Below are 26075 nucleotides of genomic sequence, written 5' to 3' on the forward strand. Positions count from 1 at the left end.
GGACATCCTCTTTAAACACTAGTCAAAATTCAGTAGACAGAAGGGCTAGCCTATGTTAAAGTAACACTAAATTCATCCGTGACCATCATGATCATCTGGTGGATTAAAGGATTTTAGGGTTTACTGTTTTAGCCTATGAGTAAAATAGGTGAGAGAACATAATGGACAATCTATATCCGTATTTCCTTCATAGAGAGGACTTTGAGTGCCATTGTATGTCTAAACAATTAAACAAGCCTCTTGAGAAACCGTCTCTTTGAGAAACGTATTTCAAGCCTAGCCCATTAAAAATTAATGCCTACTTACCGTATTCTTAATGCTTATTTACATTATCTTTAATGTATATTTATCGTTTTTTTTATGTTTACTTTTAATATCTTAAATGTCTACTTACATCATTCTTAATGGCTAATGCCTACTTACAATATTTTAAAAAATATATAATTGGTCAACCCAATTAGAAATAGAGACCGCACAAAATTAAGTGCTGATAACAAACATTAAGTTGTGAAAAGGAAAAAAACAATGAAAGGAATGAGACCAATAAACTTATTGAGAAGCTAAACAAGATTACAAATAACGGAAAATCAAGAGAGAATGAACAATTCCCTCAGAATATTTTACCGATTAGCTTATGATTCATTCAGCTACGCATAACAGATACATACAATACATGGCGCAAACTTGTGCAAAAACCCGATACGAAAGTGCACACATCAACCGTCTTAGATTGGGAAAACAGCTCGATTAGCTTCCAGCAAAATGGCAATGCTTGCGCGACATAGTGAAAGTGAACTTCTTTCCGAAATCAAACATACCAAACTAAGCAACACAACCCCCACACATAATGCCCCTGCAATTTCCATCAATATGATAAATGACGGATTTTAATAGCAAATGACAACAATATCGTCCTTGATTAGTTGATTGCTACATAATCTCATTTCCAACAAACTTTTGTACTAGTAGATTACTAGGCCTAAACTCTTAATCAAATTTCAAATGGAATATTCTGAGTAGAGGAACGACATTTGAAGTTTTATTATCTCTATTTATTATATAATTTGAAATTCACGAATCAAGGGTATAATATTCTTCTATATTTAATAATTCATATTATGATATGCATGCGATTCAGTTCAGATGTTAGAAAATAGTTTCTTGTAATTCCGCTTTACGCGTCTGTTCCTATATATTTTACACAAAAAAGCATTTGAAATAGTTTGTTAATATTTTGTTAACAAGCAGAGGTGTTGGTGTTGCATAGGATACTTACACAAATGAACAACCAGACTTTCTGCATTTCTTCTTCCTAGGAGCTTCTTTCCTCCTTGGAGGTTGAAGAACAACTTTAATAGCAGTATCAAAAACAGCTTTCACATTCTACACAAGCACACATGAAATCGGTTAAATTCAAACATATTCACATTGTTCTCGTGCTGTTATTTGCTACGGAAAAAGTGTAGTCTACCTGCTGTGTTTTAGAACTGCACTCAATGTAAGCCGCAGCACCAATTTGCTTCCGCAATTCTTCTCCCTGAGGCATCACATACGATCCATGAGATTCCGTTCTTGGTAAGTTTTGATGAGCAAGAGGGCTCACCCTATACAATCCAATGCACTTGCACATGATTCATAAACCAAATACAAGGGAAAACAAATGGCAAAGAAGATATGCAACATACTTGAGCAGGGCTTATGATATTCGATCCGGTAGGATCAGCATATCCTCTTTCTTCCCTAAGATCTGTGAGAGAACACAAATCACAATCCAAATTCAATCATTGATACAAGAATGAATGATACAGCATAAAGAATTGCATTTGTAATAAATGTAGTATCTTTGCTTCACTAAAGCATTTACCTAGTTTAGTTCCAACAAGTACAATCGGAACATTGGGTGCGAACCGACGAAGTTCAGGCATCCACTGAAAGATGTCAATAAAGTGCACAATCATAAGTAAAAATGTCCCAAAATTAGATTAACATGAAACAATAAAGAGTGTTTGGAAAAATTTGGATAATTTAGCTTATTTTGATACAATAGTAGGTTAAGAGGTCAAATCAGTCTAACGCTAATGTTTGGTAAACTAGCTAGTTGAAACAAATTATTGTTATAAATAAGTTGTTTTTGAACAAGCTGCTCATAATAGCAGGTTTAAAATTAGTTGATCAAATCAACCATTGTACTTAGCTATCAGCTATTTGCCAAATACTGCTAATAATAAACCCCATCATATCAATCAAATGCCATGTTTTTTCTTTGTAGGGAAATTTGCTTAATCATATATAAAAACCATTAAACCATAAAACTGCCAATTAACACCAAACAATAAAGTGGGCATGTAGGCTCATCTTTGAGTCAGAAAGAAAAAAGAGCCAACATTGCACAAAGAAAAGCAGCAACCACATTAAACAGTAACAAAACACACATATTCAAATTGTATCAGAAAATATGTACCTTCTTAAGAACATTTTCATAACTTGCCCTGCTAATTAAAGAAAAAGCCAACACAAATATGTCTGCACCTCTGTAACTCAATGGCCTTAACCTACTATAATCTTCCTGACCTGAAATATACACCAAATAAAGTAAATTATTAAAATTGATATTAATAATTCAACATTTCATCCATCTCTTGGAATAGTCTTACATATGGATTTTTTTTTAATAATTGAACTTATGGTACACAACATACCATATTACTAATAATATGTATATTTTCCAAGCAAACTTTGACAAAAGTTAAATTATTCACCGCGAACTAAGAGAAAATATTAAATTATTAAAAGAATAATTTAAAGGATGGATTATTTTCGTCTGAACGAGCAAACTAATATCAATTTTTCCAATAAAATACCATAACAAACCCTAATGGAGTTTGAAGTACAGAACAAGCTAATTAACAAAAAGAAAACATAGTGTACCAGCAGTATCCCATAATCCCAAGTTAACAATGCTTCCATCAACAGCCACATTAGCACTGAAATTATCAAATACTGTAGGTATATAATCCTGCCACCAAAAAGGGCATAAAATGAATATATAATAAGAGTAGCTTTTAAGCTAAAATAAATCAGTAACTAACTCCAATTGCCTAGCCAAGCAATAAACCTTTTTTTTCTCATTTTTAATCAATAGGAAATCCAGTAGAAAACCCTTTAAAGCTCACAGGATTCTCAAATAAAAGAAAAGGTACCCAATTTTCTGTAGCATGGTTCAACAAAAGAACAGGAATTTAACGGCTAACACTTCATTTTTGTGTAGAAATCAATTCAATTAAGCGTTTTAAGCTAATGATTGAAACCAAAATATATTACTCCCTCCTATTTAGCTTATGTCAAGTCACTTAATTGTCCTATTTCTATTTTTGATATGAGTTTTTTTTACTCCATTACCCATACTAATTTTCCGCCCTTATATTATCTATCTCAACTCATACACAAAAGAGACATTTAGACTACGCTAGATATATAGATGCAGCACATACTATTCATACTTGGCCCTGAATGTTTTATTTAAACAAGGGATAGTTATGCTTCGAATCCGAGACCTTCCGTGAAAGAGACTTCTGATATCATCTCAAAGAACCTTAAGATAATGAATAAGACCTAACATATTATATACTCTAACAATTTTGAACCACAAATGTGAAAGTTTATCAAAAATTGGTAAAAACCCATACAGAAATGACAAGAACATAGCTCAAATATATGGTAAAGATAGGATCTTGGGTAACCAAAATGAGAAATCTTACAGTAGGAAACTTGTTACTAGTGTAACAAATGAGCATACAAGTTTTACCCACAGCTCCATCACCAACAGTAACACATTTAATGAACTTTGAAGCACTCATTTTCTTTCCAGAGCAATTAATGACAAGTTAAAGGGTTTAAAGTTTTAACAGTAGCTCTCTTTATCTACAGAAACAATATATATGAGAAATTTCAGGAAGTTTGTTTTGAGTACTAAAGAAGCATCAAAAAATGGGAAAAAGCTTCAATTTTTATTTTTATTTTTTTAAATTTTTTTTTTTTGGGTTTGAAAAGAGTGTAGAGGAAGAAAAGAAGTGATTTTTGTGAGAAAAGGATGAGAAGATAAGCCACAGAAAATAAGTAGAAGGCTGTTTGTGTGTTTGAAAGGAAAAAAACAAATATAAAAGAGAGGGGAGAGAGGAGGGGTGCAATGTAAGGCAGTCAAAGGGTGTTCACTGCAACATACTTTTCATCCCTCTCAATAAATTTCAAAATCCAACAGAAATATTTTTTTTGAAAGGGAGTTTGAGGGTAATTTAATTGTTTGAGTATTAGGGTGGGTGGCTATGTTAAAGGTCCCACTTTTGCAACGGCACATAACATTGTCTCTACTACTTTCTCTCACCGTTGGGATCCAACTGTTCCTTCTCGGTATTTAAAATTTTTACAATTCTTTTTATTAATTTCCTTCTAAATTACTTATAACTATAGTGATTTAATCAGGGGCGAAACTATGCTGGGCCTTGGAAAGGTTCGACCTTCTTGTTGAAAATGTAATTATTTGTAGTTTTAACTTTGGTCTCCCTTTACTAATTTATGATATACTCTATAGTTTAAAAAGTGTAAAAATATAACAAAAATTACTATAACTCAATGAATTGAATAACACATTTATCACATAAGGTCTAGAGATCAAATCTTCACTTAAACTATTCTTTTTTAATAAATTACGGAGTATTAAATTTTTATTATAATGTTATTACTTTTTATCTTTTATTATGTTACATTTATCCTTTTTAGTATATGTGTATTTATATTTTACCTAATTTAATTTTAATAATATTTTTTGGAGACTTATTAGGTGAATAATAGAGTCAAAAAAACATTTGGGTTTTTTTAAAAATGAAAACTATAGGGAATCTTTAACTCTATTTGTTTAATATGATTTTTTCTATGGTTTAAGTTGATTTCAATCTATATGATATTAATATTTTCATAATTTAACTAATTTTTATAGTAAATAATTTGTTCATATATCGACTATTTGACCTCCTTTAATTTCAAATTTTGATTTTGCCACTAAATATAATGATCGGAGAAAGTATAATTTACTCACATTTTGAAAGTTTTTCTCAACTCACTTCTTTTTCAAAACTTGATTACTTGAATAATTACATCTACAGACTACATGTATTCTATATTCTAATCTATCATTTTTTCAAACTTTTTAAAAAAGAGAAAATGAGGCAAATCACAAATAATATTATGGGAGACTTGGCCTAGGTGAAATACATTGCACATTTTGTGCGAATGGGTGTGTTTTCGCCCTATTTTTTGAAAGAAATTATGTGTAAAATCATTTTCTATTATCTAATAATATATAAAAATTATAATAATAAAGCTTAACAAAACTAATTATTAATGTTTATCTAAAACAAAACAAAAATCTTAACACAAAGTAAATAGCATATTCACAATAATGTTTGTTACAACAACGATCAACAATAATAATTTTTATAATACATTTTTTAAACGAATCACCATTATTAAACATAATTAATTACAATAAAAAGAAACACTTAAATATAAGAAAAAAAATATTTAAATAACTAATCAATAAATAAATAAAGGTAAGTTGAACATTTAGATATAGTCGCTCGACCTCATCTAAGTTCAGTCGCACATTGTGTGAAAATACCTAGATGGAGTCGCTCATTTTGTATGAATCCTTCTATTTTCTGAGTTCGTTAGAGAATTTTTCATTCTATAAACTATTTTAAAAATATCTAGGAGCATAATTATCAAAAATAATAGTAACGCAAGATGACGACGTTTGGCAACGTCATTTTCCATTTATATAAGAGAAACTTCTAAACTTCATTTGGAAGCATAGCAAATTCTATACTACTCTCATGTCTCTATGAAATTACATTGTTTTGTAATATCTAGTTTGCAGAAGAACAAGATTTAAGATCAATGGTAATGTCCCAATTGATGGGTTAATCACAAAATCATAGAAATTACAACATCTAATGCAGGATAAACATTAAATCAACAACACTAAATTTATTGAGGTTCACCTAATATAGATTACTTTTTCTCTAGATCGCCTAGTGTGTTTATTGATTGATATAATATCAAGTTAGAAAACTTCAATGGAGGATTATGATGGAGTTATCTAGAGTAAGAGACAGTTAAGACTTAAGGTAATAAAGTTAGATTCCAACTGAGATAAGATTATGTTTCGAATGTGAATAGATTGCCCAAGTTAAGGCGATTTGGGGTAATTATAACCCATATCCTAAATATGTTAGAATTGCATCTACATATGAGTTGTTCTGACCCACAACAAAAAAATAAAAGATATATTACTTTATAAACTTGACGATGAGTTTTTATTACTATCAATTGGTTTTAGTAAATCTCCCTTAGATTTGTAACAAAATTATCTCTTCTTTGTCATTAAAGTGCGATTTATTGTTAGACCTTTATAACTAGGCATTTGACTTAATCACTTGGTTAGGGAACTTTAGTTAGATATCAATTCGCAATAAGTTTACAATCCTTATCGTGGACTAAAATTTTAAGATTTGGGAGAGAATATAAAAGTACCCATTTTTATCCATAACACAACGAAAAAAGAAAAGATCATATACCACTTAGTAAACTTGAAGGTTAAAACATAATAATATTTTGAAAAGAAATTTCGGAATCAATTTAAAATGTTAAAATTTAAGCCCCACATTTAATTAATTTTTTAAATTTGCTACTATAAACTACTCCATCCATTCATAAAGTTGTTCTCATTTATCATATTAAAGTGTTATATTTGTTGTTCCTATGAAAAATTTTTCTATTAATATCACAAATCTTGAACATAATTAACCTTGTTTATCCTCAATTTAATTTTTTAATAATGCTTATGATCTCCATATATTTTTTATTTACTAACTTTATTTTAACATTTTAATATTATTTATAGCCCCCACATGTTTCCACTAATTTTATTTATATATTCTTTTAGTTATGGTCCTCATATTTATTCCGCTAAATTTATATTAATATATTTTTTAATGCTTATGGTCTTCACTTTTCCTCCATCAGATTCATTATTAAATAAATAAAATAATATAACCACTTTTTTTAAAAAAAATATTTTTTTCTCGTGAACATTCATTGTGGGAACAACTTTAAGGAACAAAAGGAATATAATAATCTATCATATAAATTGAGACAAGGGATTATTTGACTTAATTTTGTCCGTTTATTCTAAAGTTGTTCATAGGCAGGCTTGGGTGGGTAGCGGATTGGACCCGTGTATGCATACTTATTTTTTTTTCGCTACCGCCCATTTTCTTAGCGGGCAGGACCTGCGGGTAAGCAGATACTTTTTATATAAAAATTAGAAATACTCCACAATGCAAATCATAAAGTTAAGCCTTAATAACAATTAAAATAATACAACACACTGTCCAAAATACTCCAAAAAAATAGTTTCAAATTACTCAAATTACATAAATATAAACATTATTTTGGATGATCCAACCAAAGCAATGAGATCATTGATTAATATCATCTTACTATGGAGTAATGTAGACAATAGATGAGTAGACTAGAGTCCTAATAGTAGTATTAAACTATGCTGGGTAATTGTAATTAATGGGTAATGTAGATAGTAGATGAGTAGACTAGAGCAACTTAAAAATTATAAAATTATCGCTTACTAATTAATATATTAAATTAAGCGGATGGGCGGTATACCCGAGGGTATTTTTTGGTGCCACTACCCGCCCATTTATCTTGCCGGACGGATGTTACCCATTCAAATATTAATATTTTTTTTAAAAAAAAACAATTCTCCAAGCTCCCTCATTTTTTAAATCGGGTGCGTCGAGCCTGATAGGTAGCCCACCAATTAAGAGTCTAATTTATCTTAATATTGGTGCATGGTGAAATAAGATTTAATCAAATTTCATTGGACTATGAATAATGATGATAACTACTTATTCAACCTAATCATGCACTTGTTTAAGGTTATGAATACATCAAGTTAACCAAATATAGGACGAGTAGTTGTTTTAGGTGCTAAGGTGTTGACTTTCACACTCCCATCCGATATGCTCCTAAATTCCATCACAAAAGAACCCAAAATTGAGAAACCAATAAGGAGTCTTTGTATTTGGGTTTAAGTTCATAAGCTTCAAATAGGAATGGGATTTTATTTTGGAATGAAAACAAAACAAATTAAATTAATCTTTGGGGAAATGGACTCTGGTTAATGTACAAGACAAAGCACAGCCAACTAGGGTTTTTGTCCATAGTCACTTGTCAGAGATAAAAAAATTGTTCTGGCAACCCACTTTTTGGGTTTTAGAAATTCAACTATTAATATATACAAAAATTGTTCCTCCATCCCACTCAATTGGGCATTATTTATTATTTTGGTTTATTTATCTTAATTTATATCATTTTTATTTTTAGATAATGATTTACTATTTTCTTTTAATTTTATTTATATACTTTAATTCTCATTTAATTTCATACATATATTATTTATTTTTTTTTTCATTTATTATCATTATTTATCTTTTTTCTTTAATTCTAATAGGACAGAGGGAATATACATATTCTCTTTAAGCCTGTGATTAAGAATTCAACCCAAAATGTGTGGATGATACGAAAACAATTATTAAGATTCTGATCAATAATAGAAGAGAGAAAGTAGGTTTATTATTAGAGTATATGACATATCTTGAGACCTTAACCATCAACCATGTCAAGGAACAACTCAATTAAACTTTAAGCTTTTGGTTGAGTTAGTTTCTTGACATAGAATTAAAAGTCAACATGACAAATAAGTTACAGGTTTTTATCTCAACTATCCTTTAAATTAAAGTGAAATAGTTCATGCAAAGTTTAAGAAGGGTTTATACTATATGTCTGTATCTGTTAGAATATATTACAAATATATTCTTTGACTTTGTATTTATGGTATATAATCAAGTTTAGCAAGTGTATATCTCCTATCATAATCCTAGCCTATAATAGAGCTAATGGTTGCCGAGTTTATCTCGGTAGTTTGTTTATTAATACTGATAGCCAAATCAATGAAGGGCAACGATCATCTAATTACATGGTATCATAGTATTTTTTACGATCTTAGGATTCCTAGCTTCCCTCTTCTCTCACGGCTCATCTCCTTCTTCTTCCTCAAATTTTTCCCTCTCCTTCCGCTGCAACATTTCATGGTAGAGACTCCAAAATATCATCCTGCATTTGCCATCACAAATGTCAAATCACTTATTCCGATTACCTTGGACACTGCTGGAATGTATTACTCTTAGGCCGCCCTCTTCAAAGTGCTTTGTAGGGTTCACAACCTTACAAATCACATATTCTAATAGTATCTACACTTCTAACCAATTAAATGACTCCTTTGATCATGTTAATTGTTATAATTCTATTTCCACTTTTATAAGGTAGCTCACACTTCTTTTAAATAAAATTATTACATATTTGCAATTTGTTGAAGCCAAGGTCTTGATATTCAAATTCAAGACTTCTTCCAAACTATTTTATACACAATATTATAGTTTATAATCTCTTTAATTCATAACAAATGTCTTATTTTCCTTTTATATTAATTCATTTTGATTGTCTTATTTTCATTTTAAGTAGTAATTTTTGACACATGTAGATGCCTTTTTGCAGCGATCTCCTTCTTACTTTGTACTTGTGGAAACTTATTTATTGTAGTCTCCTCTTAATTTGTAGAAGTAGAAATCTTTTCATTGTGGTTCTCTTCTTACCTTAATATTTGTGCAAATCTATCATGGTCCATATTCTTACCATAATAATTGTGCAAATTCCAAATGTGACATTTGCTCTGAGTTTGAGAGATCATCCTTTAATTTGTATGTTTTTCTCCATGTCTTCATAAGCTTGCATTAGAGAACAACAAACGTGTGTAACTAATTCACTTTACTCCTAGAGAAGATGATGATATTTACCACAAATTCAAAACAAATGTTTTATTCTTTTGAATTCAGTTCATTATAATTATTTCATTTTAATTTTAAGTAATAATTTTTGACACATGTAGACACCTTTTTTGTGGTGGTCTCCTTAATTTGTACATGTGGATATATTTTTTTTATTAAAACCTCCTCCTAATTTGTGGATGTAGAATCTTTTTATTTCGATCCCCTTTTTATCTTAATATTTAAGCACATCTATTGTGGTCCTCATTCTTAGCTTAATATGTGTGCAAACCCAAAATATGATATTTGCTTTGAATTAAAGGGATTTGTATGTATTTCTCCCTGTCTTCATAAGTTTGCAATAGAAAACAACAAATATTTATAACTAATTCACTTTACTCTATAAAATATGATGACATTTACCACAAATTCAGAAAATGAAATGGTCCATTATTTGGGATACTACACGATGATATCCAAAAAATTATAAGAAAACAAAGAAGATGTTGCAGGATATACCAATTCTATTTGATTTGATAGAGACTTTATACTGCTTATTGTTATATGACAAAGATAATACACACTATATACATGTGAGGCGTGTGTGTAGGATTGTGTGTTTTTTCTTTCAAAGGGTTGTTTCATTTATTTTATCCAACCTCCTTTCTTAATGAAACTATTCTTTTTGTCTTGCTAAAATTTGGTTGTTGGTGGAGTGTCATACTTCATATACAAATTTTTAGTATTCCATACTCGCTAATTCACATTATTGTCATTAATTTTCATCCCATTGCAACACAACACTCTCTCTCTATATATATATATCATACTAATTTGGAGAGCAAGAAAATTTCAATAAACCAACTTAACCAAAAGTTTAAACTGATGGTTGAGACTTTAACATATATTATATACTCTAACGCCCCTTCACACGAAAGTCCTTTAATTTGGCCTAGAAGTATAGATGCAACACATGCTCTCGTTATGCATAGTGTTAAATATTCCACTTTAAACATGCATTCCCATCATTAATCGAATCCCTCACAAAATGACAATGCACCTCAATCTTTTTCCTCCTCTTGTGAATCACTACATACGTTGACTTACTAATCAATAACAATATATTAACTTTTTTAGCTGGGCATCTCTAAGAAGGTGACGGCACCCTTGTTGCTCTACTAGCCGTCATCCCTAACCTTCCCACCCTTCTTCTCTCCTTCTCCCTCACTCCTCACGGTTGCAGCAGCCCAGCCACAGCAGAGGCCACGTGAGACTCCCCACGAACGTGGATCATCCGACAGCCAGCCACGTAGCAGTAGCCCAGCGTCCTCCCTCCTAGCAGCAGCCACGGCTGCGTTTGCCCCCCCAACAACAGCAGGCTGCTGTGACGCCAAGTTTAGCACCACCGCGCGGCTTTCCTCCATCATCACACACGGTGGTTCGTATCACCACCACAAGAACCACCGACTCCTTGACCCATTTCCTAGTTTCACCCATTGTAAGCTATCTCTCACTTTCCTAATTGATTAATTTATTGTTTCTAATTGGAATCTACCATGTTTATGAGTTGTGTGTTGATTTTGTATTAGTTTTATGAGTTGTGTGTTGATTGTGTATTAGTTTCATTGAATTTGTGTATGGGTAATAGTTAAAGATATTATCTTTGAATATGAAATAATTAGGGTTTGATTTAGAGTTGAAATTAGTAATGGCGTGGGCTTTCATGTTACATTTTGGTGGTGTATTAGTTTTATTGATTCTTGTTATGAATAATAGTTAAAAAGTGTTATCTTTGAACATGAAATGACTAAGGTTTGGAGTTAGAGATGAAATTACTAATGATGTGTGTTTTATGCTATATTTTGGCGGTGTGATGACTGATTAAATAACCTTAAAAGTTAAGTTGTTTTGAGACTTAGTCGATTGATTATTGTTGTGATTATTAGTAATGATGATGATTGTAGTTGGCTATGGGAGTGATTTTTAGTCGTTGAATTGAGAATAATAGTTGCTAATTGTTGTTGATTGATTGTTGTCAGTTACAAGTACTCATATTAGGTTGTTATTGCAGTCATAATGCATAATTTTAGTAAGGCCATGAGAATAATACCAATTTATTGGAGATGTAACAAATAATATTGCGATTCGATAACTCTAAGATTTGCCTTATCGTTATATTAGTGTTATATTAAAATTGTAAGACTTACTTGTGATTAGTTATTTTTGGGTAACGCAAACCGACGTACTCAAAATTAGTTGATGTGAAGGAATGATTTGCATATACTTTTTACTTTTAAATTGATGAAAAAACTTATGTTGTGTTGAGTTAATGACTTTGACTTTTATTGAATGAGTTGTGTGCGTGCTAGAGTAATCGAAAACTTCTGTTGAATGGGTGACAGTGGTTACTTTAGTATTTAGTTGGCATGATAAAGTAGTTAAGAGAACTTATTAGTTCTATTCCTAACTTGTATAGGTTCCCAGTTCTTAAGAGGAAAGTAGAACCTTAGTTGGGTGACTTTGGTAACTTTTGGTCGTGCAGTGACGCTTACAGGTACGTATACGCAATAATTAGTTATCATATTCATCGTTTTAAGGTATTATTAGACAAGTAGAATGAAAGCAGTAGGAGACTGTGAGAACAAATTCCTAAATAGTAGAGAACGCACTATGATTGTGTGTGGTATCGAAGTGATTCCCTAGTTATTGAGCCTTGATTATGATTAGTTGGCGTGACTCAATTGGATTATGTCCGTTTGATTTTATAGTCCCCTTGGTAAGATCCGACTGGATCACCACCGTAAGGGGAGGTATGAGCATACTTTTGTCATTGGGCGCCGGGTGGCCGATACCGCTCCTTGACCGAGGTGTTACCATGCAGGCCTTGCAAACCCCAATATAGTGGCCTCTTTACTGGATTGGTACCCCAGTGTGTTAGTTTTCCCGAAGGTAGGACCTGAGAGGGTTAGCTAGAGGGGGTATGAGCTCATACTTTGCCATGAGCGCCGGGTGGCCGATGAAGCCCTTGGCCGTGTCACTATGCCATGAATAGGGAAAAGATCCACTACTTTTGAATATACTTCGAGGGGTTAGTAGTTTAAAAGAGAAATCATGAGCAAATAGAAGTTTTTAGACAAATGAGTAGATACGTTATTGCTGTGCTATGTCGTCGCCTATCCCTTTTGTTCTATGATTTCAATGGTTGTAAGTTCATTGATTACTGACGTGTATGTGTTTGTTGTTATTTGTTCATGACTTCCTATGATGTTCCTGCTATGATACATTTGACTATGGTCATTATGTTGAGCAGCAGGAGGATCATAGCTTGGCATAACAGGTATAAGAGCTTTTTTTGCTTGGCATTGGGGAAAGAGTGGAGTACGATTATAGCAATTACTATATGATTAGCCTGACGTTGTAGCTCTTATATTCTTTGTTAAGTTTTGGGTCGTATAATTACTTTGTTTTTGAGCCATGTGATTCCTTGTGAAATTATAGTCCGCTACGTAGTTTCTGGATGTATGATCGTAAGAATAGTTCTTTTGTATCCGTTAAGACTGATGCGTTAACATTGGAACCACGATCAATGTTGGAGTTGATGACTTGAGGAATCGACGATGATTCATTTCTTCGTGACACATTTTGAAAGGCATTGAGACCTTGGACCATCTTAGTTGTGTTATCTTATTTACTTAGCTTGGATCATACCTTCAATTTTAGTGAAGGTGCTGTCGAAATTTCCACTCACTCATCCTTTTTAGCTAGTCATTAACGTTTATTTAAAATTCTTTTTTTTTTTCTTTTATGTAACACTCGAATTTACTCTTGTCCTTCACGATTTTGGTTTTGTTTAAGGGGTTGGAAATTTAGGGGTGTTACATGCGCAATTAATCGTTGCTATTGCTTTATATTCAACTTTAGCCGGCAAACGAGACAAAATGTGTTGGGAAATGATTTGAGAATGAGCACCACCTTTTACCTTGCTATAGATCGAGAGATTGAGCGGACCATTCAGTTACTAGAGGATATGTTACGAGCATGCGCTTTAGACTTTGGACGTTCTTGGAATGAAAAGTTGGATCTGATTCAGTTTTAATATAACAATAGCTATCCTTCTAGTATAGGGATGACACATTTAAAGCATTGTATGGTCATAGATTTTGTAGCCCAATATGTTGGGATATGCACGAGGACTCACATCATATAGTTTTATTATTGGAAACCTGATAACCTTACACGAAAGTCACTACTGGAATCTTTCTTAAAACGTTCTCCCATTAGTCGATACCATAACTCGAATGAAGAATCTCCATCCGCTGCTAGTATCTTCACTTGAGGAACACGGTAGAAAAATAAAGTCCGGTCACGCATTTTAATCACCTTCTTCATAGGTCCTATATAACACACAATTTGTTAGTAAAGTACGCGACACAATGTAATTCATCATGCAATTGTGTCACAGAGATAAGATTGCATGTTTGTTGAGGTACATAAAGAACATTATCAATTTCTAAACCCCCTAGTAGTGTCATAATGCCTATTTTCCTACATTTGTTTATTTTCTGTCTGGCAGTTCTATTGGACAATGTTGTACAATCCGCACATTTGTCATCCATGACGCATTACAAGTCACATGGTTTGATGCTCTAGAGATAACAATTCAATATGACACATTACTCTTCTTGCCGTGCAACTTGTCTTGTGTTTTTATGAAGAGTTTAAAAATTTAAGAAGTTATTGTATTTGATGTGTTGATATTTCAGCAAAACCAAATGAATCAAATCCTCTACTCCCTTAGGTTGCTGCATGTTTCCCACTTAAGAATGTAACATGATTTGCCCAAGTATGTGTGCGGCTCCAACGCCACATCCTTCAGTCATATTGCTACCTCGTCTAAGCCCTCTGCCATTGCAAGGTCTATTGCCCCACGACTCAGGAAAGCCATGAATCGGAAAGCAGTTTAACTCTTCATGGCCTTTACTATGACAATGACTGCAACATTTATTACTCTTGTATTAGGCAACAAGGTATCCATGTTTTCTTTGTGACTGCTTAGTTCTCTGTTTGCTTAGATGACCTTAGGGGATTTGAAAAGACGGAGATGAGGACCAAATATGGTCTCGAGAATGTAAGTTTATAGGTTGAAATAATATATAATTGGAAGGAATGGAGAAGGAGAATTTATATGGATGACCACTAGGATTGCTCTATTGTTCATGCATTTGACTTTAATCTATCTATTGGGATTGAGGTTTTAGCATTAATGTATTGTTGTTGTTTGTTTGATTGGATATTTTAGGGGTTGAAGTTGAATAAAAGTAATGCTTGCTTGTATGATATTTACTAAGCCATAAATGTCACCTGGTGTCTACTGAGTAACCTATGGCTTTATTTACAATCAAGCATGATAATGCCATCAAACTTCACCATTGATAGGCTTATTCTTGTTTCTTAAAATTTGTTAGTCTCATATACCGTGAATATTTTATATGTTCTTGTCTCAATCACATGTATACATTTTCTATTGTAGGTATCTAAATTAGTTAGCTATTCTAAAACACTAAACACCATGAAAATCTCGCAAATTTCAGATGAAAATGGCAATTTTTCATTCAAGAAAATGGCTTTCAAGAGCCTTCTCATCTCTTACCTCCACCCCACTCCGCGTTTGCGTTGTTGGCAGTGGACCTGCTGGATTTTATACTGCAGAGAAGGTAATTTCATTTATTATTCTTACTATATTCATTTCTCATAGTTCTTTACCTTTTAAATTAAGCGATTCTTCTCTTTTGCTTCTAATTTTATGCGATGCTTTCGACTTATCCTATCTGATATTAGTGGACTATTTATACCGTGAATATAGATGCTGAAAGCACATCAGGAGGCTGAAGTTGATATTTTGGATCGATTACCTACTCCATTTGGACTAGTTCGTTCTGGTGTTGCTCCTGATCATCCTGAAACTAAGGTTTGCCCTTTCTTTTATCTTTTTCGGAGGTTTCTTATTTTGGCATTTATATTGTGTAATTACGGATATTCACCTATTTGATGAAGGCCTTATGTAATCTGCGATTAAGGTATTCTTTAGTTCTTAAATGTTGTTTGAAATTTGGCATACTAGACAAGGAGTTATTTTTTAGGAATGATGCAAATGTTATTGCTTTACCTTGTAATTCTTCCTTTGATTCGGAGAGTACATTTAGTAAAATGATTTTGTTCAATTGCTTATTTACCAGAAAAATTGCAACAGATTGTTACGAATCAGTTTACAAAGGTTGCAAAAAATGATCGTTGCATGTTCCTTGGAAATGTGAATCTTGGATCATCTGTGTCACTAAAGCAGCTTCGAGATTTGTATCATGTGGTGAGCTTCGTGCTACAGTCTATATTCATGTAGGGGATTTAAGTTCATCAATATCAATGAATTCTATAATTTGTGTTTGGTTGGACAGGTAGTGCTTGCATATGGTGCTGAAAGTGACCGAGCTCTTGGTATTCCTGGAGAGGTACGTTTAGACGTATGGTAGCTTGCTATATGTAGTGTAAAAATCTTCTCTTGAATCTTTGTATGCTCTTTGTCCTTCTTTTCTTCTAAACGTAGGTGTGTTTATTTTTCTTTGTGTGGGTGTGGGTGGGTAGCTTGTTATATATAATGTTATAATCTTCACCCATGAACATTTGCATGCTCTTTGTCTAGCTGTTCTATATTTGTCTGGCTTTCAGATGTGTTTATTTATTTATTTTTTCTTCAGTGTTTTCTTAAATGTCATTTTTGGTGTTTTATTTGTATAAGGATTTGAAGGGTGGGTGTAGCTTGCTATATGTAGTGTGAAAATCTTCACTCATGAACATTTGTATGCTCTTATTTTTTAGGGGTTGGGGGATGATAATGCTAAGTTCTTCAGTCTTTTCCTTAAATGTCATTTTTGCTGTTTTATCTTTGTATAAGGATTTGAAGGGGATATACTCAGCTAGGGAATTTGTGTGGTGGTACAATGGACATCCAGATTGTAGGAACTTAGCTCCAGACTTGCAGAGTACTGATACAGCTGTTATTCTTGGCCAGGTATCTCCAAATAGCCAATGAATTGTCTTTCTTTGACGTTATGGTTATTTTTTAAAATTGATTTTGGGAGAATGAGGTCCTCTTAGCTGTCATTTATTGGACTATCTATCTGAATTTAGTTGCTATGTTACGGAGTTGTTTGCTTATTTTGTGCTTTTTGTTTATTTTTGTGCTTTTTGTTCTTTGCATGAGAAGGATGTTGATATGAACGCTCACTCTAATTGCAATTGAACCATTTGATTGTGCTACTTCTTTTCTGGAAATGAGATTGGTTATTGTTAAGGACTATAGAAGCCAAACTTTTAAATAATGATGAATCATTATGAATTTTTCAAATAAAAACTACAACATTCAATCTGGTCCACCATTACAAGGTAGTAAGGGCACATGGAAGTTGAGTTGTACTGGTGAAATTTCCCTCTAATATTTCTAATTTTTTTCATCAGCCAATTACTGATATCTATCATGGTGTAGAAATCTGGCTGCATCATTTTGTAGCAGCCGCATGGTTAAAGTTTTCAAATTTACCGAACCAGTATTACCACTTCGTAAAGGTGTAAAAATGTCACATTCTAGACCATTTCAAAGGATATTCATAGTTTCTACCAATATATTACGGGTTGACCAACACTTTACCCTGTTACCATGTGAACCAATCACTACCGTTTCAGCATTTTTGCACTATGATATCTATCTGTACATATTCTATCTTCTATTCACTTGTAATTGTTTTCTTTTTCATGGCTTAAATTAATTAGTTAGCGTTTGGCCTTATTGCAGCATGGGGCCTTGTAAGCTTATTACACAGGCTTATTACACAGGCTGTCATTAAGTGATTTAAATTTTTTTCCTTATTTGTGAGTAGGTGAATTTCTTTGACAGAAAGCAGGCAGAGCTGCAGAGTGCCCTGCTGTAGCCGGCATTGGGAATTTCCCTACAAAAATACTAGTGACATTGTTTTCATAAATATTTAATAATAGCTGTTTCCTGTTGTGACGCCATTTCTTCTTATTCGTTCTAATGAGTGGTGTTATGTATAGACTCAAAGAGTTCAATCTCAACTCATAAAATTTGAGTGTAACCTAGTTTTCCATGATTTTATTAACCTAACAAGGTGATCAGGAGTTCATTGCATCAAAATTATGATGTATACATGTAAAGCAACTTTTATCTTTTGAGTGTGTCTGGACCATGACTCCGTTATTAATTTTGTTGCTGTAATAACGATTGAAAACAACTTCTTTATAGGGCAATGTGGCCCTTGATGTTGCTCGGATCCTACTAAGACCCACAGCTGAACTGGCAGTGACTGATATTGCGAGTCATGCACTGGCTGCTTTGGAGAAGAGTTCAATAAGGTTTGTTTTATAAATACTCTCTCTTATTCTAATCAAATATCCAATTTGTTTTTTTGCCACTATTTACGAATTACTCTTAGTTTATATTTTATTCTCAATTGATGAGTTAGAACAAACTAATAGTTTTTGTTTGATTTGTCTCAATTTAAATCTTGATATTCGCTTATAATTTTTAACAAAGCACAATTAGAGATATTGAGGATTAAAATAGTGCATTGGCAAGTGTGCAAACTAAATGGAACATTTGATTAGAATAGGAGGGGGACTGAGGGAGTTTATTGCAGTTGATTGAAATTTTTGGCACATTTTATTCCCTTGTTATGGGTTTAATGCCATTGCAGGAAAGTTTATTTGGTTGGAAGGCGCGGTCCAGTACAGGCAGCTTGTACGGCAAAAGAATTACGTGAAATACTGGGTATTTTTTACTTCTTGCTAGCCTTATGTGATGACTGGTCATACATACTTACATATGTATTATTTGTCTCTCTTTTTGCGCTACCACGTTGAAAAGCTGTTGTTCGCTATTGTTAATAAGTACCTTTCAAGGCCTGGAGTTTATGGAAACCACCTTATATTAGGTTGTTCTGTGATTGCAGTGTATAACATACATAGTTTGTCTAGTTGGATACACCCACATCACATTTCTTGCAGGAAATCAACTTAATGGTAATGATGTCTTATCTCCTCTTCTTTTTAAATATGGAAAGAAGAGAGTATACTATGGGTGGTAATATTCAGCAATGAATCCTGTTTTTCCTTCAGGAAAAAAAGTATAATTTTGATTTTTGGATGAAGAAATTAAGTTGGAGAGAAAGAAGTTAGGATGACCATGTTATTAACTTACTGTTCTATATGGGAAAGCTGGAGTACATGGAATTGGGAATAGCAGAGGGTTGGAGGAGAAACTTGGTGATGGACATAATGTTGAGGGAAAGTGGGAAGGAATTGCAGCAGCTTTTGGACTTGAAATAAATTTTATTGGAAAACAGCTAGAAAACATGAAATTAACTTTCTTTAAGGATTTCTTTAACTCATGGACTACTACACAATTCCTTTTTGGGGGTTGATGGCTCTGTTCCATTGCCCTATGCATGAAACTCACTAGTATAAACATCTGAAAATAAGGGAATCGATCTTCCATTCGTTGATGAGGCACGAAAAATGGATACAAAATTTAATGTCAACAAATAGGTATCATTCCGAGTTCCAAAAATGTTTTCAATTATTCTAGTTTCAATTATATTAAAATGCTCACAAAATCATGTGCACTTCTTATGTGGAGTTGCAAATGATGTTTGTTACCAAGGGTCAACCAGGTCAACCTCTTTATCTTAACTAACAAGGGTAATGTTATGTACATTTGACTTCTCCAAATCCCATTTAGGTGGCACCACTTGATAGGATTGGGGTTATGACATATTTGTTGTTCAACAAAATATCATTGGCCTTTGAGGATGTATTAGTTTGAGAAATCTAATAATTTGATTTTCTTTGCTATACAACTGCTATAATAAAGTTGTGAATGTTGTTTCCAATAGTATTTGAATCTTGTTTGATTGCTGATGACAAGGAAATGAAAATTTAAAATGTTCGATTTCTGAATGTTGTTCTTATGTTAATAGCCCCTCTCCTCAACCAAGAACATAATACAAAATTACAACATATATTATAGGGCTACTTTCCACTTTGGCTCAAGTCCCTTAATTGAAGCCTAGTGATTTTTACAATTTTCTCTTATATAGTTTCTGTAATTCATAGTTCAAAGAAGTTTGCTGATTTTAATACATTGATTGCAGGTATTAAAAATTTGTATATCAACATTCAAGAGTCTGATCTTTGCACTAGCCCTGTGGATGAGGTAAAATTCTAAGATGCTTATGTCCCACTAATATGCCTATGTATAATGTGTCTTTTCTGTAGTTGATCTATTGTTGTCTAGGTCCTTTAGTAATTAGCCAATTCTCAACATTCTTGATTTCTGTGCATAACTATTACAAAGGAAGAAATGAGTAAAAGTCGAATTCGGAAAAGGGTGTATGAATTACTATGCAAGGCAGCGATTGCAAGGCCTGTGAACAGTCCTGCTACTGGTCAACGTGAGCTCCACTTTGTTTTCTTTCGGAAGCCAGACCGATTTTTTGAATCAGAGAAGAAAAATGGCTATGTTGCTGGTGTTCACTTTGAGAAGACAACCCTTAAAGGTGCTTTATAAATGTTCTTTCCTTTTGCCAAGTCAATAAAGTTTCAACATTAATTTTAGCTGCTCATCTCTTTTAAATTTTGTGCATTAAACATGTCATTGTGTTTTTCAATGGCAGCATGTCAATTATGGTTAATCTTAGCTGTGATTCTCTAGAATGCACATATTTAAGTTTTAAAGAACAAAATTATTTGTGTCTTCTTTTGGTAAATACGAAAGTAATACGTGAACTGATGAACTTCAGTTATTTTGCAGCGGATTCAGGTCTACAGCTTGCTGTTGAAACTGGAGAATTTGAAGACATAGAATGTGGGTATGTGGCCTATGTACCTTTGGAATTGTCTCTACGCAATTGTCAGTGATTTTGTTTACTTTAAGCCCTCCCGTTTGGCATTTAGGATGACTAAACATAACTTATGAGAGGGCTAGCGTTTTTTGAGTTGGCTGCTTTATAGTAGCTTTTACTATCTTTCCCAGATCAGGCAACCATATCTCTTTCTATTTGGGAGAAAAGAGAGAAAATCCAATCCTCCTGAAATATGTAGTGTGTACTGCGTAATTAGAGCCAGCAAGTATCCTCAATGACGAAGCCTTCAATTTTATTATTGGGGGGCTATTGACATTTTATTAAAAGTAGCCTAGCCAGAGACTGGGGTTAAAATCAAACAATCAGAAAAGTAAAACACCAATGAAGGAAGTGTATCTGCAAATTCAAAACCTTGACCATTATGCATTTAACTTAGCAACTCAATCACTCTAGCATTCATCCTGTCATACTTATATTGCTACTTTTGGATTTTACTTTCTCCTTCTCACCCTATCTATTCCCCTTATTCTGCCACTGTTTTTTCTTGCTTTTCAAGAAGTTATGCCATGCGGAAGACAATGTCAAGGTAGATATGCCTTGAAAAATAGAAATTGTTACTTCTTGTTCCTTAGCCTCCTTTCCTTGGATACATGACTGAATTACTTATAAATGAAGCAATTTTTTTCGATTAGCATTCTTTACTTTCTTCAGTTTATTGTGTCTGTCAAGTATGGAAGGTGGAAATTATTGTATTTTCTCATTTTTGCTTGGTGATTTACTTGATAGTTGGTTTTGTTAGATTTAGATCCTCTATAAAGCTGTAGCCCATACCATGTGGAACTAAGCTGCCATGCAGGATCTTTGGCTCCTGGACCATCCACACTTTTCCAGAAATAAAAGCCTTTAGTCTTAAAACAAGAAATGGGGAATCAAGTTTTCTAATTGTCCATTTGTTTGATCTGAGTGGTTGTAATCATGCTGCCTTGTTGTTGCAGGTTGGTGCTGAAGAGTATTGGCTATAAATCTGTGCCAGTGGATGGCTTGCCTTTCGATCCAGATAGAGGTGAGTTGAGACAAATATTAATTGCTACTTGAGGACAAGAGTGAGAGACCATTACATGCGGGCGTGATTGTGATTTCACATTACCTTGTACTGTGAAGAGTGACATTTGGTTTGGCTTACAGCTTACTGATTTGTGTGAGAGCTTCATGGATATATGTTTTGGCCAAAAACTAAATGGCATTTGTTTAATCATGTAACTTTGCAATTCGGTATTTGGTACATTTTTCTAAGATTGATTATTTATTTATTTATTTATTTATTTTTTTTGAATTTCTGGTGTAACAAATGATTTGTGATAATTACTGTGTATAGTTGCATGGATAATTTTTCCACAATCTGGCTTTGTAATTCATTAATAAATTATTGCTTGCTTCTGAAGATAACTATATTCTTGATTCCAGGTGTTCCAAACTCAAGAGGGCGAGTATTGCGAAACGCTTCAGGCAATGATGTGCTTCTTGAGGAGGGTTTGTATGTCTGTGGGTGGTTGAAGAGGGGACCAACAGGAATCATTGCAACAAATCTGTATTGTGCAGAAGAAACGGTGAGTGTCATCATGCTTGTTTTTAAGTTAGCTATGCTCTCGAATTCATTGAGTACTTGTGCTGTCTGGAAAAAGTTGTCTCATGTCTCAATCCCCCATGATTAAGAAAGGCGTGATTTTATTGTAAATTAGGTAGTCTTTCTCATCACTCCCTTGTCTCCCCAGCACTTGATTATGTAAGTACATCTTCAGATGTCTAAATGCAATTTGCTATATCGTGATATGTGACAACTTTTCCTTGATATTCCAAAATTTTATGTGATGATTTTGGATGGAGGGCATATATAACTTGATCTCTTGAAGATATTATTGTTTGGGATTTTGCAGCTTTTAACATTTCTAATCAAAATTAAAGCATGTTAGGTTGCCAGCATAATGGAGGACCTTGCTCATGGACCATTAAAGTCAACAGCAAGCTCCCCAAAGCCAGGTAGAGAAGGACTTCTTCATTTATTAGATGATCGCACAGTCACAGTGCTGCCATTTAGTGCCTGGGAAAAGATTGACTCTGAAGAGAAGACGCGGGGGAGCATAAAAGACAAGCCCAGAGAAAAATTATGTTCTTGGGAAGAGCTGATGAAAGTTGGATTTGAATGATTCAACTATACCTTACTAACTTCCTGATTTCTGTGGAATGTAGAAGTTTACAGCTTCTAATTTTTGTTCAAAACCATTAATATTGTTTTATAGGACTAAAATCATGAACCTAGCTCGCCGAGATATCTAGCTGACAACATTTACCTGTTAGCTTAAATTTATATTTTTGGTCTGCTCAAACCGCTTATAGAACTTGCCATCCTTGTAAGAAACTTTGAGCAACTCTGAGCAATAATTTTATCGAAAAACGGCGCTTGGGATGAGTTCCTGTAATTGTAACTTGTTAATCATTGCTTTTTGAAATTTTTATTACTAAAATTAGTATTTTATTATGTCTATGTGAGATTTTTGAACCTTAGTCATCTGCAGGAATGATTGACAGTTTTGCATCTATCTTTATTACTAATGTATTTATGCAAGTACAGTTTTGAACCTTAGTGTACATTTTCAGGAACTGAATAAGATTTCAAGCCGCTTTCCTCGAATTCAAAGTAATTGCGGCAAGCGCAGTTAGTGATGCATTGGTGAGGTGATTCAATAGAGGGATGTTATGTCATGACATTTTGATGATTCCCTCCATATGTGGACTATTCTGTTGGGGGTCTTCAATGGAACATGGTATGTTTTCCATTCTCAGAAAAGTTTTTCCAAGGGGACCACAATTTGAATGCCGTTAATAATGCATACTTGCCTAGAATTGACTAATTTCACTATTTCATGGCATGCCTTGCCCCCCATAACACCCCTCCAAAAAAATTTACGACTTGATCACGTTGAATTGTTGTACTTTGCTGATTTTCAACGTGAACGTAATTATCAATGGAGGTGTTGAGAGTTCTGAGCCGATACGATCAACTTTGGACTCGATCCTTATTCACGGACTTCCCCTTCATCTACTCGGTTGCTACATAAAACCAATTATGGCCCCTCCTTGCCCTACAGAAAAGAGGTTGACTTAATTTGTGTCATGGATTGAACCAAGTTGAGATTCAAGAAAGCGTAGCAATCAACAAGGGTGTTATGAAAAAAAAGGAAATACGCCTTCTGCCTGGACCTTGTCTAGACTGAAAAAACCCCTTATTTTGTCAAGGTAGCAATACACATGTATGTGGATTGTGATTGATCTATGATTGTGACAATATGACCTCTTTTACATTTTTTGTTTGATTGGTTTAGTGGGTAAGCTGAGATTAAGAGTTAGTACCCAGACTTTTTGGGTTATTTAGATTAAACCCAATAAGAATTTTGACTGTAATACACTAATGAGCTTGATTATGGGCAACTTTTGTGACGGTGCCATTCCGATTTTCTCATCTTCCCTCGTTCCGATTTTCTCATCTTCCGTCGTTCAAGAAAACCCGTCAAGTCTATAGGTCCCTCGGAATTTAGTTTTCCATTTTGTTTTTTTTACCTTATAAAAAAACGGAAGGAAAATTATTGCTACAAAAGTATGACTCTTGGGTTTGATAAGAGCCTTTCAGTGAAGTAGTTGCTGTTTCTTTCATTCCCTTTGAGCTGTGTAGGCTTGTAGGTCTCTTTTCGGCTGAAATGACCTCACAATGTGAAGTCCATTACTATCACAAGTTTGAAAAGTAAAAGTGAAATCCACCTTTCAGCTTCATAGACTTATACTTCATTCTGCAGAGTGATGAGCACACAAGTCTTCCACTATATGTCTGACTTCTTATAATATAAACTCAACTTGCTCTTCTTCGGTCCCATTCAACGCAATGTGTTCAGTGCACGAAGGATTTCTATCAAACCTGTAAATCTTCGTAGTTGTAGTAGTTCAGTCGAGTTGACTTGAAGTTCCTAAACCTCAAGAAAGAACATCATTGTTGCTCATCTAAGGCACCTTATTCCCAATAGGTAGAAAAAAAGTAACCTCAAAAGGTTTTGATCAAAGAGATTCTAATTCCTATTTGATGTATACTCGACCTAAATAGACCAGATCAGACCCGACTAGGCTTGAACGCTACAATCTTTGAGAAATGTGGTTTCCTTGAGCTTGTTCTAAGCATTTTTTTTGACAAGGTACATGATACTATTAGAATTTTTTCCTGATCTCGTATGAAGCTTGAATGTTAAGTGCACCGTACTCTTAAATATGCCTCGATCTTATCTTAGTGTCTCCAATCCTACCAACTACCAAGTATAGGACACTTAGAACATGTTTTTTTTTCTAGGTGTTTGAATTAATTAGACCTATTATATTTTCACTCGACTTGAAAATTAACTTGATAGTAGTGGGTTATAATTTGAAAATTTTGACTAGTAGCCCAAAAATGACTTCACCTAAAAAAAAGTGTTGAACTCGACCTTTTGACCTATTTTTTTTAATATTGTTTCTTAGTTTCATGTCATTATTTTTAATCTAATGTCTACTTCTTTTGTCCTTAATAAACTATTAGATTTGTATATTGTAAAAACATTAAGAAATGGTGGGATCATTAAATTGTGTGGATGATATTAAAGAATAGTTGAAATATGTTGATCGATGAGAAAAAAAAGAAAGTGGTGATGATATTTCTATAAAAGAAAAATGTAATGAAATAAAGAGGACGGACTAAAAAAGAAAGTATGACATTTTTTAAGGGGTAGACAGAGTATTACATTACTGATTAATTATTGATCAATTATTGTATTTTGGGTCATTTTTTTGTTGTAATCATGAAATTGGCATATTGACCTTTTTGTAAGAAAATATTCCGTGTAAAAATAAATATTTTATTACTAGATAATTTTTTTTCATTTTGATGTAAAAAGTTAATAAATTGGATAAGTCCGGCATAATATTACATTATTTTAAATTATTTCTTAATACATATTTTATTGCATTCATGAAAAATGGAATTCAATCTTTTTTTTATTATCATTATAATAATGATAAAGCAGTGGACCATTGTAAATTGTATCTATAAAATAATTAGCATTGTGGTGAATTTTCTTAAGTATAATTAAAAATGATATAATTAATTTGTGAA

General features: G+C 33.2%; 2 protein-coding genes across 6 annotated transcripts; one reads left to right on the forward strand and one right to left on the reverse strand.

Moving 5' to 3' along the window:
* Nucleotides 1–535: 535 nt before the first annotated feature.
* LOC130824614 (rac-like GTP-binding protein ARAC7) lies at nt 536–4275 on the reverse strand. The gene is made up of 8 exons (XM_057689684.1): nt 3759–4275; nt 2929–3016; nt 2462–2571; nt 1865–1928; nt 1686–1747; nt 1472–1537; nt 1277–1383; nt 536–853 (listed from the first exon to the last, which is right to left on the reverse strand). The coding sequence occupies exons 1-8, from the start codon at nt 3855–3857 to the stop codon at nt 823–825; spliced, it is 627 nt and encodes a 208-aa protein (XP_057545667.1). The 5' UTR covers nt 3858–4275; the 3' UTR covers nt 536–822.
* Nucleotides 4276–11068: 6793 nt separating this feature from the next.
* Nucleotides 11069–24417, forward strand: LOC130824615 (NADPH:adrenodoxin oxidoreductase, mitochondrial). Of its 5 annotated transcripts, none has more exons than XM_057689689.1 (15): nt 11069–11454; nt 12433–12510; nt 15548–15670; nt 15820–15924; nt 16207–16320; nt 16409–16462; nt 16906–17022; nt 18271–18380; nt 18722–18795; nt 20177–20238; nt 20380–20581; nt 20836–20893; nt 21883–21950; nt 22352–22494; nt 22850–23002. In XM_057689689.1, the coding sequence occupies exons 3-15, from the start codon at nt 15548–15550 to the stop codon at nt 22868–22870; spliced, it is 1251 nt and encodes a 416-aa protein (XP_057545672.1). In that variant the 5' UTR covers nt 11069–11454; nt 12433–12510; the 3' UTR covers nt 22871–23002. The 5 variants fall into 5 exon arrangements, with proteins under 5 accessions (XP_057545672.1, XP_057545668.1, XP_057545671.1 ...); XM_057689685.1 differs by having other exon boundaries at nt 11071–11454; nt 22858–24417; XM_057689688.1 differs by lacking the exon at nt 12433–12510 and having other exon boundaries at nt 11071–11454; nt 15487–15670; nt 22858–24417.
* Nucleotides 24418–26075: the final 1658 nt, after the last annotated feature.

This window comes from Amaranthus tricolor, chromosome 9 (genome assembly GCF_026212465.1).
Source record: "Amaranthus tricolor cultivar Red isolate AtriRed21 chromosome 9, ASM2621246v1, whole genome shotgun sequence".
Lineage (NCBI taxonomy): Eukaryota > Viridiplantae > Streptophyta > Magnoliopsida > Caryophyllales > Amaranthaceae > Amaranthus > Amaranthus tricolor.